General features: G+C 40.9%; 1 protein-coding gene across 1 annotated transcript in view; it reads right to left on the bottom strand.

The window, feature by feature from the left end:
• Window positions 1-4,903: 4,903 nt before the first annotated feature.
• Window positions 4,904-15,728, bottom strand: part of camkmt (calmodulin-lysine N-methyltransferase) — a 110,162-nt gene continuing 99,337 nt past the window's right edge. The window contains exons 10-11 of the mRNA XM_032541921.1: window positions 15,516-15,647; window positions 4,904-7,761 (exon numbers count right to left, since the gene is read on the bottom strand). Of these exons, the coding sequence (XP_032397812.1) occupies window positions 7,663-7,761; window positions 15,516-15,647 (231 nt within the window). The 3' untranslated portion in view covers window positions 4,904-7,662. The remainder of the gene's footprint in view (window positions 7,762-15,515; window positions 15,648-15,728) is intronic.

Genomic DNA, 15,728 nt, shown 5'->3' on the forward strand with positions numbered 1-15,728 from the left:
TATATATATATATATATACACAGTATAGCCAGCCTCCAGACTGACCTCAGCTCGCTCAGTCAGTCAGCTAATAAGTCAGCCAGTGAACATAGCCTCCTGCATATCCAGATGGAGAGGTTTAATGAGTATTAGACATGGAGGGGCTCAACAGGTACATGGGGATAACTACAAGCAGCCTATAGAGCCCGCAAAGCCTATGACACAATTGAGTTTGTGTTTATCGGTTAAAGGTGCCCTGCCACACAAAACCATTTTTACTTGCATTTTTTTTAAAATATGTTAGGTCCATATGTGTTTTTGTAATGTCGTGAATGTGAAAATTAACTTCTACCTCCTCTGTCAGCTCTAGCAACTGAAAAGAAATAGGCCAATTACAAAAGCTTGTCAGTCTGACGTCATGTTGCCTGCCTGAACTCATTACTATTCAGGAGCTTGCCCAGGATGCTGATAGCCAGGCACTCATTGGCTAGCTGTTAGCCAATCAGAGTCAAGCAGCTTGATCATTGAATATTAATAAGAACTGGCACAAATCAAGCTGAGTCTTCCTGCAAGCTTTCTACTAACACACTAGAATGGCTTGAAACAAGGTAACCAAGGCATTTTTTCCACAAAAAATATTACAGAATCCATGGTAGAACTTTGACCACAAAATAATGAAATCTGTGTGGCAGTGCACCTTTAAACATGTTGGCAAGCATATAAAAGCAGGTTTTTTTTTTAAAGGTAGACAATAGAAAACATGTTAAAACCCACACGTTTCCCACTCCGTTTATATACAGTATCCTAACCTACCCAGCTCCAGGTGACTACATTTTTCTCAATTCTTTCTCCTGTAATAGAAAGCATTATTGTCATCAAGGTCAGCATCAGGTGTGCGTTGTGAATGTGGTGTGTTTGTGTGTGGGTGGTTGGGGTAGCTCCCACTTTGCCATGTCAACTCATACTCGATGGCTTTCTAAATACACAAAAAAGGGAAAAAAATGCTGTCAGGGACTTTGCTGCATTCCACTTCATGAACACAAACAAACAGACCAAAAAGCCATTCTGGAGGGAGGAGTAGGAGAGGGTGCAGGGGAGAGGGGCAAGCAGAATAAACCCTTTAAAAAACAGAGGGAGATAAAGAAGAGGGGGGAGAAGAAGGAAGGCAAGCAGACGGACCTCAAAAGCCAAAGTGACTCCACTATCGATAATGAGCGGATCATTTAAAAAGCCCTCCTCAAATTGCCTTGAGGAGGAGAAGAGAGAGAAAAAGGCTTGAAAGGTTTTGAGAGATGTTGGGCAATGGACGAAGTGGTGGAGGGGAGGGGAGGGGAGGGAGGGTTATAATATAGAGCGGGGGACACACATTGTACGCTCACACATACAGTGTATACACTGCAACATATTGCTCATTGTAGTTCGCGGTTGTGGTTGTAAGTGTGCAGGTCAAACAGTCAGATGTACACATCTTTTGACCACCTGAGCCTACCGGGCGCACACCATCCCACCTGTCTCTCATTGAGTGTGAGAAAAAGTGTATTTGTATGCCTAAATATACTATCTGTACACTTTTTGCAGATGTAATGAATTTTAACACCTTGTTAACAGTCAAAAGAAAAAGCTTTTCTATCTTTGCTTCAGCCCTAAAATAAAAAATAAATAAAAACATACACATTTTCTTGGTTAAAGTCATGGCAACACAGGGCAGCCAGTTTACTCTAAACTTTTACGTGAAATAAATATATAACAATGAAATTCAAACTGCCAGTGTTGTGAAATTAAAGTAAATATAGTATATAGTATATAAAAGTATAGTATATAAAATACAAAGGCTGAGAAAAACAATCAATTCATTTGGCCCATATCTAATTAAATACCTCTTTATTTGACCTTGTACTGAAAAAACAGAAATTAAGACATGTTAAGACTTTTTGAAGAGCTGTGTGTGTGTGTGTGTGTGTGTGTGTGTGTGTGTGTGTGTGTGTGTGTGTGTGTGTGTGTGCGTTTAATGGCTGTCAGCGGTGGTGTGCTATGTTGCAGTGGCAACCAGCCCAAGGCCCTGGGGATGTCAGCTAGCTGGCGGTAGAGTATCAGCAAAGCACAACATGACACAACATGGCTGTACTGCAGCTGAGCCCATGGTGTGGTGAGGAAAATGTGTGTGATAATGCCAGGGCTTTTTGCATGTATTAGCCTACATATGTGTGTAGACTGTATTATGTGTGTGTGTGTGTGTGTGTGTGTGTGTGTCTACATGCACTTGTAATAACAAGATAGCTAATTAAACTGCTACTGTATAGAGAGCCAAAGTCACACCCTTCTACTTCCTGTCCATTGGACCTATCTTTCAAAAAAAAAATATGAACAGGAGAGAACAGGGAGAGACAAATTATTTTTTGTCCCGTTTGAATTGAGCCATGGACTACAAATATGATGTTCGTCAATTTAAAAGATAATATTTCAACCAAAGAAAGTCTCGGTTAGCCGTAGGTTTGTCATAGTACCACTTAGTGTTGTGTGAAACCGCTCAGTGAACTATATATATATATAACTCTGGTCTGACACAACTTACGTCACCTAGCTTGATGCACAACTTGCTCGCTAGCTAGCTAGCTAGCAAAGCTCTGTTGCACAACACATAAAACGTTATCTTACCTGATGCATTTTATCCAGCGAAGTGTTTTCAGCAGATAAACAAAAGAACAAATAAGGTTCTCTGCTCATTTGAGTAACGTTACATCCCCGGTACGATACACACAGACATCGTAGTTTCAACACGATGTCATCCATGCAACATTGAAGTGTGTAGTATTTCTAATTACGTATTTTCACAGTCATATACTTCATACTACTTGCAAAATTATCTATTAAACTGATGAACATCATATGTATAATTCATTGTCCAATTCAAACGGAATAAAATAAAAATGTGTCTTTACCCGTTCACTACCGTTAATATTTTTTACGAAATAAGGTTGCATGGCGCTCCACCGGAAGAGGAGGGAGTCTCTCGATATTTTATAGTAATTAACAGTGGGAAAGGTTTCTATTTTTAGCAACAAAGCTCAGATTAACCCACTGTACGCAATCTACCAACATACAGCAGACAGACAAAGTTAGCAAGTAGCTTAGGAGCTCAGGAGCTGGTAGAGACCAAAACAGAGCTAAAAGAGGGGTGAATATGGGACTAACATTGGTTTGAAGGCCAGAAACACGACTTAAAATGAATGCTAGTGCTGCTCCGTGTCGCCTAGCTGTATTAATAGGCAACTGTTTGCTTAAAAATTCCATGTGTCAACTTTATAAGACGTTATGTCATTGTTGGTTTACGGCTTATTTTGCTGCCACAATGTGGCAAAAACATATTAATTATTGTGCATTTAATGGTGAAAGCACAATCAACTGAAGAAAACACCTTCACTACTTCACTACTACAACAAATCAAACAAAAGCAAATTGAGACACCAATTTGACAACACATACACAATGTATAGAACCAAATAGGAAAACACAAGCAAAAACAGATAGGTTGGAAGTCATAGTATTGGATATTTCCAGGGGACACTGAGCTTTCTAAAAACTCACAGAACACTCATTTGCATGGAGGTTGCTAAATGTAAGTCAAATCCTTTCCATGTTAACAATTTTGTTTTCCTTCACAATAACTTCATCCACCCTTCCTTCTTTTACTCTTTCCTTACTCCTTTACTCCTTCTACCCCCTTCTTCCTTCTCTCCATGCTCGCCTTTCTCCCCCTCTCCTCTTTTCCTCCCCTCTCCATCTTGACACAGTGCACTGAGCCTAATCGTAGATAATTGGGTGGGAGGGGCAGTGGGCCGGCCCTGCCTTTGTGTGCAAAGGGCAAGTGGTCAAGTTAATGGGGCCCTTGTGTCGAGCTGGGAGCACTCTATCTCTCTCTCTTTTTCTCTGTTCGATCACTCACTCGGCCAGTCAATCTCAGTCTCTCAGTCAGCTTCTCTTTTCTTTCACAGCTGAAGCTTTTTTCCCGCTGTTTCGATCTAGTTTCACCTCATTTCCAGCAGTCTCACTGTATTTCCTTCCAGCCATTCAGTGCCTTGTATCATTTCTTTTCTCTCTTCCTCTGCCCTCTTGTCTTTTTCCAGCCTTTCTCTCCTTCTCTTTGCAGCTTTTTATATCTCTTCTCTCTGTCTCTCCAGCAGAGTGTTGTGGAGGAGAGAACAGACCTCTTTAAAATATCAAAAGACAGATCAGGAGGCCTCGCTGGTCCCTCCCTTTCTGCCAACTCTCCCTCCCTCCTTGACTGATAAACAGAAGAGTGAGCCTGCAGGATTAGCTGCTATGTACTGCCTTCTCTCCTTTCTTTTATCCCTCCCTCCTTTCTTTCTGTGGAGGGGTAGACTGGTGACTGGGCTTGATATGTGTATGTGTGAGCTTGTTTGTGTGTATATCTGTGTGTTACCTTGTCTGCCACTAGCTTAGCTTGCAGGAGGCCATTGTGTTTGAGACACAGGCCGCAGTCAATCTGGGCCCGAAGGAAACTTTATTACATCTGTGAACATTTAACACTGGATTGTTAATAATGGAACACACACATTTTAGACATACAGCTTTGTCAACCAGCTTGACATGATAAGCATTTTTTGAATTTGACATACTTTATTAATCCCGCAGGAGAAATTACAATTTTTTTACTCGGTTGTTAAAGGCACCCCGACCAGTTTCGGGTTCGGTTCCTTTCTCCGAACTGGCACCTGTCCATCTACCAGTCCACACTCCATACTTTAGTCTGTACGGGGACTACATATTTATTTGTAATAATGAAATCATTTTGCAATTTTTTTCAAAATGTCATATTAGCTTATTAGTCATAAAGCTGATGTGTTAAATTACGCATTGTTCAATTGACATTTTAAAAAGAAAAAAAGTCTGGAGTCCAAAATTTGAAAATGTTTTTTATTGATATTCATTCACACAAAAGCACCCACCCTTAGTCTGCAAAATACAACCTTTATTACTCATTAATTACAGTCAATCAGCGCAAATTTGATATACTGCACAGAGAAACTTACTATGAAGTCATGTCCACATTAAAGTGGATAAATTAAAATATTTAATTCATAAATACAGATCGTTTTTTTGCATCAAACCATTATAAAACATATGATAATTGTGATAAGTGTCTGGTGTTCTTATGCTACAGAAGCAGCTATAACTTTATTCAAATTGGAGAATTTTCTTGAAGTTGTGTTTGTGGTGGCAGAAAGAAAGGCTTGGTGTTGATAGAAGATAGTAGATCCAAACATTATTAATAAAGTAGTGCGGACATGGCCTGCAAATGACCAACTATTCTAAGAATTCTGTTTGACAATCAAAATGATAGCCTAGCTGAGACATCCCACAATACTGTGACATAAATCTGTTTAAAATAATAAACAAAGCATTCCTATATGATATTTGCCCACGGTAATTCTCAGCTGCAGCACATGACCGTCACTGAATACCACTGACTATCAGTGGTTCCGGTCTGTTGATGTCACAGTGAGAAGTGTCCACTAATATCAATAGAAGTGACATGACTATGTAAAAATGTGACATCACAGCAGAGCGTGGGTGCACCAGGTGAAGATTTTTTCTTTTAATAGAGGCAGTGATGTTGCAAGAAGCAGCAATGCAGTGCTGGGTAACAGTGGTAAACAGTGGTGCCCGATGCATTGTGTTGCAAAGTGACATCACTGTTAGTGGCGGTGATGTCAAAATAGGCAGTGATGAAGTCCCTGTACACAGTCACAGTTGGGATTGTATTTATGTGTTAGCCCACAAATATCAAAGGTATACAACAAACTACATTACAGATAAAAATGTAATTAAACACACTTCTAAACCTTTGCAATGGGAACGTTTCTGCAATGCAATTTACGTCCTCAAAGCATTCAGACCACTGATGAAACTGGCTTAATTTACATTTCTGAATACCTCTCATTTCTGAAGGTGGATTATTCTTTTACCATGAGGAATGCAAACAGCAGCCACTGGGAGTTACTGCATAGCTTTTTGGCTGCTGTGTACAGCAATGGATCACAGTGAACTATGAAAACACTTTACTAGTGAAAGGTACAACTTCAGGCTCAATCGGCCCACTGACACTTGGCGTTTCTTTAATACCACAAGAGCTGAATGCATGGAAAAAGACCTGAGTAAAACAGTTAATTGTGCTGATAAGTAAAATGCCAACAAAATGGAGAAGCAATTACTCTGAAATGTGTGAAAGTTTTTTGCTGTATCAGGAGACATAAAATATAGGCATTGCATACATTCAAAATTTAATGTAGCACTTCAACCCGTTAAGCATGAACTTTGATGCTGCGGACACAGAGCCAGTGGACATGAGGGGAAAAAGACCATTGAGAGGTCTGCATTTAAAAAAAAAAGAAGTAAGGGGGAAAAAGATGCAAAGAAATTCTGCTCTGTACAGAATATCATACATATGTTTATCTATTCCACAGTATTCGGGTCAGTAGTCAGTAACTGCATGTAGTAGGAGTCGTTGCAACATGTGCATGTATTCTCTCTGTCTCTCTCTCTCACACACACACACTCACACACACACACACACACACACACACACACACACACACACACACACACACACACACACACACACACACACTACTATTTTATGTATGGACTACTTGTATCCGTGGTGGTGATGTTGCTGTGTAATTTGCAAGCTGTAGCTCCTGGGCAGCAACAATTACTCCAGAGTCTGAACGTGCCTTAATATGTTAATGTACTGTTGTAAGTAACGCACAAAAGAAGTTCTTAATATTGACCTTTGACTGGGATGAATGAGTGGTATTAGAAGAAATTAAAGTGGGGGAAGAAGGGAACAAAGAGAAATAAAGGAAACACAAAGGAAACTGTGAGCCGCTCCACAGTCTGTGATGGTTAATGAATTAGAGCTGGCCTCCATGCTGGGGCCAGAAACACAGTGGCATAGGTTAACACTGACAGGTTAAATAGGGCCAACTGACACCTACTATAGGACTGACGGAGGAAATGTCCATGTAACTGACTGACTAAACAACTGACTGGCTTGTTGAATGGAATGATGCCTGGATTACTGGCTTAGTAACTACCATATTAGGTAATTAAATAGACTGGTTACTTGACTGACTGACGAAATGACTGTTTGGCAATGTGGTTCACTTTCCTGGATGGCTGATTAACTAAAGAGATGAGGCTAATTGATTAAAGGTATAAATGACCGAGTGACAATTTTGGAGACTGACTGAAGTTTTTTTGCATTTGAAAGATTGATTAAAACATAGGTCGGACTATATCCGCCTCTCCTTTTTTTCCTCTTCTGCCACAATAAACATATCCCCCACTGCTTTGGAAATGAGGTCGTTCTTCTACACTTCAAACTACAAAACATGCATGCTTAAATACTGTCCAAAGCCATGCATCATCTGATAATAAATCCTCTGTGGCCAGTAGAAAAATGTCTCAAATATCTGTGACTGAACACTTGATATTGATGGCCTTACTGTATTGTAATTCTGCTTCAGTGCAATTCTTACTCCTCATTTAGATCACCCATGGTTCACAGTGTTGACATGACTCTGTAGCATTATTCCATCTCAAATTTCCAAAAGCATGTGGAGTGGTGCTGTGTAGAGCTGAGGGCTCACTTGTTTTGGTTTACTGAGTGTGGCTGACAGGTTGAGGTGCTTTGGTCAAGGTGATGAGGAGAGGATAGTGGATGTTCTCATCGTATGCATCTTTTCCCTCTGTCAGCATCTGAAAAACGCAGCACATGAAAAGCATTAACTACGCAGACTAAAAATTCTACATGAAGCATTTGTTTGGTAGAATACTTTATCTAATTTCATCAATATTTTTATTATTTCGTGGGTGTCCTGCTTGCCTTGGGATTTAAGACACTAACCGTGTAATCACATCATTGCCGGTTTACAGTCCTAGAATGCATGTCACCCCTCCTCCACTCTAAGTCACGCTATTGAAATTAATCAAATATTCTTATACATATTGATAATTTTTATCAATATCATACAGTACATGCAACATGGCAGGTTAGATCAAGTCAATATAATGTGTAATTACAGCATAAAGCTGCAATGATGTGGATTAGGGCTAAACACTAACCATGAGTTTAATTATTGATAAATCTGCCCATTATTTTCTTGATTATTATTTTTTTAATTATTTGATCTTTAAGACCTCAGAAAATAATGACACATTTCCATCACAATTTCCTAATGTAGGACACTTTTGCTTGAAAAATTGTTGCTGATAAATTTCTGTAAATTGATTAATTGAATAATTATTCCAGCTCAAGTGTGCATACCCTTTTCAAACACACACACACACACACACACACACACACACACACACACACACACACACACCTTTGTGGGATGCCCATGTGGTGCCCACTCAGTGCCCTTTTAAGCAGACTTGGCAGTTTGGGCCTGCACCAGTTAATCAGCCCGCCCAGCGTCTGGCCAAATGATCAGAGACTTATGAAATTGAGTTTAGTGGTTCTGCTCATGTGTGAGTGTGTGAATGTCTGTGTGTACATGAGCAGGATGAGACCAGGATAAGTGAGAACTGTGTGAAAAGGTTTGTTCACAACAAACAGAAACTCAGACTGATCCCAAATTCACCCCCCGTCAACAACATGTAACTAATATGCAAGTGGCCATCCATCCAACTCAAATCTATTTACATAACAATCTCAAATGCTGACTGTGTGCCGTTTTCCAGCTTAAAAATATGCAGACCAGCTCATAAGACCTTTAATTGTGTACCACACTGCAACGAAAAAATGACACGACAGTTGTAAAGTGTCATAAAACAGTGATGTCATTAATTACTACAACTCCTCAATGAAAGTGACTGTAGATAGACTTTCTTCTGCTCATCTCAGTGAAACTACAATCTCTACAGGTCTCTCACCCTCTTTACACACATACTATAATAAGTTGGCAATAAAGTTGCATGCATGTGATATGGCGTAAACTGTGTCTGTGCAGGTAACATGTTACCTGCACAGACACAGTAACGGTGAAGCACAAAAGGGTAACAGGGCTATGGAAAAATAGTCTAATTTACCAAGTGTTAACCAAAGTGCTTTAAAGCAAAAACTTAAATTTCAGCAAAACCCCCCAAAAATAAATAGATGAGTAGATAAAACAATTGTGTCATCCCTCAAAATCCTGGCTCAAATTTATACATTGCTCTACTATTATCAAAAAATTATTAAATAAAAGTAGTTACAATGCGCATGTACCAATGGAAGTATACAGGTGTAAAACTAGAGAAAGTGGTGGTGTTGAACTATTCTTGTAAATAGAGTTCACAATGTCACTACACCCAGAAAATAGGTATTAGGTTTAAATAGCTATCTGAACGACCTCTCTCACATGTCTCATCACCCCTTTTTCAACAGCTTGTCTTGACACCGTCACAGATTTCTTTAAAAGATTATTTATCTGGCATTTTTTAGCCTTAATTTTTGACAAGACAGATGAAGACGTGAAATGGAAGAGAGAAGGGGCGAATGACATGCAGCAAAGGGCTGCAGGTCGGAGTCGAACCCAGGCCTGCTGCAATGAGGCGTATACTTCTATATATGGTCACCTGCTCTACCAACTGAGCTATCTGGGCGCCCACCGTTAGAGATCTTTGCCTCTACTCTGTTTCTCCCCGTTCTGCCTTTTTTTCAATTTCTCTCTTTTTATGCTGAATATCAACAAACTGCTCATGTCCACCTCTCCCCTCTCACCCTCAGTCCCTCCCTTTCTCGCCCAGTTCCCTTCATGTGCGTTATCTTCCTGTGGCCATCCCTCCAGGCACAGACCAGTGGTTGCACCTCTGACCCCCAGAGAGAGAAAGAGGGAGAGAGAGAGAGAGTGAGAGAGAGAGAGAGAGAGAGAGAGAGAGAGAGCGCAGAAGGCCCAGGGGGTGGTTGGGCGTGGAGGGGCAGCTGCCTGCCCCCTGTGCTAAGCCTGCTATGGGGACCACGGCCAGCATTCACATTCAAATTCTACCAGGCGGAAGGAGCAAGGAAGAGATAGATGGAGGGATGAAGGAATAGAGCGGGAGGGAGGGGGCCTTAACGCGGTGAGGACTAAGAGCTTGCAGAGGTGAAAAGTTTAACAAGCAAAGCTGTTCCTCCTGATCGCAGGCTGCCTAATCAGCTTCATGGGTGGCTGGCTAAATCGGCTCTCAACGCGACCCCCCACCCCACCGACCCCACAATCTTTTCTCCTTTTTTTCCTTTCCAAGGTGCAAGTCATTTATTTTATTGCCACTTTCGCCCCAGCTTCTGTCTCCCTCTCTCATACTCTCATTTTGCCTCTCTATTTCTCTGGCTTCTTTTTTTTCTCATTTATTCTTGCCCTGCTGGTGTGGACCGGAGAGAAAGTGAACAAGGTGGAAAAAGAGAGAGGGGCTCTGAGACAAGGGAGGGATGGATGAACCGGATGTCTGGGGTCTCTCTCAGCAGGATTAGGAAACAGAGAATGAGAGATTGGGTGGATGGAGAGATGAGTAGAGGAAGGGATAGAAGGACAGGCTTGAATAAATAGAGAAGTGGGTCGTGATGTAGGAAATGGGAAGATGGGAAGAGGGGAGCAGAGGGGCGGAGGGTGAAGGAAGATATGTCAGAGAAAGGAAGGACGGGGGTAGCCAGGCAGCTGAGGGGGGAGAGAGAAAAAGAGTGAAGGAGGGAGACAGAGAAATAAGTGTGAGTGCATGGACACAGTGGGGATACTATTTATGCATGTGAGAGAGATGGGGGGATCTACACGTGTGCGTGTGTGTGTGTGTGTGTGTGTGTGTGTGTGTTTTTGAGAGAAATTAAAATTCATGACTCTCTCTTCACAACCATTTGAGTAACAAGATTAAGATGGCGGGTTAGAAAATAGCGCTGGCATTATCAGGCTGCTTGCAGTCCCTCCAGCTGCTTGCCTCTCTATTCCACAACAGTGGGGATAAGAGGATAACGCGCTAGCCCTGTCTGCCCGTCCCAGCACACACCTCACACACACAGACACACACAGACACACACTATACCGCTTCACATCGGCCCTGCCTGCCTGCTGTCTGCACTCCCTCGTGTGTGTTTGTGTCAGAGGGCGAAAGTGTGTGTACGTTTGAAAAACTGCAGAGTAGCAAGCTGGGGGTCTAGAGATGGTTTGTAAAAAAAAAAAACTGCTAAAAACACACACACAAAGCAAGCATTAAGACACAGCATATTCCAAACAAAATCAAATCCAACGTGTGTCAAATCTGGCACAGCGAGGAACGCCAGTATACCCACAGCTACTGGGGTACGTTTGTTTAAATGCGTCTGTGCCAGATGGAGGAGCTTGTGTGTGGCTGTGGGAGCATGAAAAGAAGTAAACTCGGCCAAAATGACACGTGGAAACGCTCCTAATTACAGGATGTTGTTGTGTGGCTGTGTGAATATTTCAACAGGTTTGGACTTTGATTTGGGTGTGTGGCTAACTTGACACCGAAGTTGGAGCGATAACTCAGTATTATCATTTTGTGTCTTTCAGCGTTCTAGTATTATACGAGATTATCAGATCTCTGTTGTCCGTGCTAATGATTCCAACCAAAATGCATTGGAAAACTAACAAAATCAGTAAGTGAGAATTTTGTTTATTGCATTTAAAGAGTTTTGTCTGATGTGATGCTTAACAGTAGAACACCATCAACTTCATTGAACACTAATTGGATTACTGTACATACTAATTTGTCATAAAATGATACACTGATATTGCAAATGTCCTTTAATTAATTTATCGATACTAATGTCAACCATATCTCCTGCATGTTGCAAATAATTGAGCTACACTATGCTGTGGCCTTCAGTTAAACTAAAAACTCTACCTCTGCTCTATCAGTGTCATAGATTTGTTTCTTTATTTATTGCCTTGTTTGTTAAAGTTACAGCAGATTACAGAATCTGTCCACTTTATGTCTACATTCTTGAGTAAGAAATATAAAATTAAATGTGCAAGCTCAATTCATTTTGATTATTTTCTCAATATTTACAATTAGTAGATTCATGAAATATTTTACACATTTCAATTCAAAATGTAAATTTATTATTCACACACAATCTATTGAAGACTGAGGCAGCGACAGTAAAAGTTTATTTAATGTAGCATTAAGTCAGACGTTTTCTTACAAATTAGAGACAATTTAACAGCTAGATTCCCAGTAATGTGAAAATAACATGCAGCCTTTTCAGTTTCAGTTTTTTTTCTTAAAATTGATACACCTGCTTTTGGTCTTTAATTGTTTTAAGCCACAGTGAAAGAAAATCCATAGTGTGTGTTCCACTGTCGGCTCTGATATGCATTTTTCTTGTGTTCTGATCCACCCACTGAAAGTAAATATAGCTGAAGAAAGCTAATCTGTAGTGCAAATGAGTAGCAGCTGCTCATTTGGATGTGTATGTGTGAGTGTGTGCATGGTGGTAGTGTATGTTTCGCTGTGATAATGTGATGTGTGTGTGTTTGTGTGTAATGTCTAGCCAATATGCTGTCTGAGTGATGTCTGGTCTGTGTGGGATCATGATATAGCTTGTTCCTTAGCTATATCCACTGTGTGTGTGTGTGTGTGTGTGTGTGTAGAATGGTCAGTCAGGCACATACAAGCTAAAACACACAGTGGTTCTTCAGAGTGTTCACCAGAAGATAAGCAGAAGAGACTTAATCACCTTCAGATGTGAGGGAGGCACTTCAACTTGTCCTCATATCCACACGCAGCACCTGACCCCATGGTGTATGTGTGTATGCGGCATGTGTTACAGTATGTGTGTGTGTGTGTGTGTGTGTGTGTGTGTGTGTGTGTGTGTGTGTGTGTGTGTGTGTCACGCAGACGGAAGTGTGCATTTCAAGAGTGAGCCGAATGGTCAGTCACCTTTCATGCCAAAGAAAAACAGCTTAATTCCAAGGTGTTTTCTAAAAATATCCCACATCCATTTTAGTCTGAATTTCATTGTTCACTCTCATCACTAAAACAGGTCTGTGTAGCAATTTTTCCAAGCGGTTGAAGTTCTAAACCATTAGAATTATTTGATGACTGTATTCTGTGGCCTTGAGGACCAATCAATTTTCTTGGCAGCTTTTTCCAAACAAGGTTGTATTTCTTTCAAATTTAAGGCAATGGCAGCATCCACTTTAATCCCACCGAAGCCATTTCTTACGTCCCTCTTAACGTCTTCCTCTCTTTTGCCCCCTTTCTTCTGTCATTCTGAGTACCTCTTATTTTAATTTCTTTTCTAGAATTTTGTGTCCTTTTTCTAAAATAGCTTCCCCTAACAACTTTCCTAAGCTCTTCTTGTGCTGCTCCCACTCCACCGGAAGCCAAAACCACCTACTATATGATTTTTCATCTGAAGCCATTCCTTATAAAATTAATACAAAATTATATGTATGTACTTTACAAGTGTTCACTATTTATTGCCTGGTTTATTGGCAACATTTTTTCCAGTCCGTACTGTGCACAAGTTACAGTAATCAGAAGGGGTCAGGGTGGATGATATCAGCCTTTGAGTCCTGCGTCCTACATATTCTTAGGCTACTGAAAGACTTGTTCACAGTGAGGAAAAGATGGTGATTTTGGTTAAATACTGAATCTGTACTACATATGTCTTGTGCTTAAAGTTAGCGTGGGGTATATGACTATTTAACCAAGACAATGCTCTTTCCATGATTTTAACAAAGCGTTTTCATTGGCAACATACCCACAATAATGTGAATTGAGTTTTTTTCCAATATAGGATATCGTAACAATTGGCATACAGTATATATTAACAATTTCCTTGTTGTGTTTTTTAAAATGTAATCTGGTTGGCATTACGTTTTTAACAGAAATTACTTTTTCAAGATAGTGGTTGAACAGTGGTCACCGACCCTCTCACTGCAGGGTGGTGTGGTGGCCAAATGTGGATTGTGACAAGTTGACCTCCGCCTGCCTTAAACTGGTCTTGAACCTGTAAGTGTGTGCTCACCCTGAATGTTGTTTGAAAGGGTCCAGAGTCACTTAGATATAGAATGTGTGAGTGATTGTGATGTTAAATGTATTGAAGGCCACATAGTAAAGAGAAAGGAGTGAGCTTTTCCTTGCTGAGGTTCAGGCCACTTTAACAGTCACTTTAATGGCCAGTCTGTCCAATTGTCCCACCAGTGTAGGTGAACATGTGCACCAATTTAGCCCACTCCTTGCTGTCCTGTTCTTCTGTAGCTGTGTGTGTAATGGAGTTAACAGCTGGACACCACTTCTTTTAACACTGCCTACTCATGTCCTTTCTGTCACTCCTTTTCTCTTTTTCACTGTCCTTCTCTCTCCTTCCTCTCTCTCTCTCTCTCTCTCTCTCCTCCTCTCTCTCTCTCTCTCTCTCTCTCCTCTCTCTTCTCCTCCTCCGCTCTCCTCTCTGTATTCTCACTGTTCAAGCTAAGGCAGCTTTTTTTCCGCTTAGACTTATAGTCTACATCCACGACGTTCCACTTCCGGGATTGCTCCGTTGCTGTCCGTTATTCCGCCGGATTTCACAATTTTCAGCCGAATGTCAGTTACCTTCCGTTTTGTTTGTGTGTGAATTTTAAACTCTGGTCGATTTCTGAGGACTATGGTTAACTGCTCCTCAGATCTCTGCAGGGTGAATCCAGACAGCTAGCTAGACTGTCTGAGTTTTCTGTTGCACGACTAAAACTGTTCAACAAGTTCCTTCCCGAGGCTATTTTGCAGCGGAACCGTGGCTCTGTCCGGTGATAAGCACCAACCATGAAGATTGTGATTAGTTTAAAAGACATTGCCAATAAAGCAGAACACATTTTTCTCCCATCCTGGAATGCTATGTGGACTGGCCAGACCCTCCCCTGCAGCGCCGTGGATGAAGGTCTGGCAAAGCGAGACTAATTTTAAAACAATGCTCATATATTGTTAGCCTTGGTAAAAGTTCAACCTAAGCAAATAAGAGGCTTCATCAGCCTGTAGATTCCCTGTTTCTTACAGTGTAGCGAGCCCTATGAAGGAATAGTGTCATGGCCAGTCTGGAGTAAAGGAATCACTACAACCACAAACCAACTCTCTCAACAAACATTTGGCATGTGGACTTGAAAAAATCTTTTAACTACTGTTACTTGGTTAAAGTCATCACATAAACTGATGTTTGGTTGATAGCCAATGCAGAAAATCTCTTAAAAACAACCTAAAAGCAAACAGTTGATGATCATGCAGAACTGTATTGTTTTATTCAAACAGTAATTATAGTCACACACAGTTCTTTGATGTGAAACTCATGAAAAAGTGACACTCATTAATGCAAAGAAACAATCATACGTATGAGTGATTATAAGAGCACCTTGCCAGCAGACTTTGATAACATCAATTATGGTTATGTCCCTCTTAACAAAACAACGACAGATTCAAATGTTTTTTACGGGATACAGGGCTTTGGAGTCATGCTGATTGTGTGAGTGTCTTTTTTAATTCTTGAACATGCTTCTTACCTTTAAGTGAACATCCCAGACCTGAGCATCATACTGCTGGTGTTGAGAGGCGCAGAGTCCGGCCTGCTGGGCCAGTTGACAAAAGAGTCTCAGAGTTTCACCTCGCAGTGGAGCAAACACCAACGCGGTGCCCTGGATAGGAAAGGAGAGGAGGGTGAGTACTTCTGAAGTTGGATAGTAAAAATAGTGGCACAGTTGACACACACACACACA

Source organism: Etheostoma spectabile, chromosome 17 (genome assembly GCF_008692095.1).
Source record: "Etheostoma spectabile isolate EspeVRDwgs_2016 chromosome 17, UIUC_Espe_1.0, whole genome shotgun sequence".
In the NCBI taxonomy this organism is placed as follows: domain Eukaryota; kingdom Metazoa; phylum Chordata; class Actinopteri; order Perciformes; family Percidae; genus Etheostoma; species Etheostoma spectabile.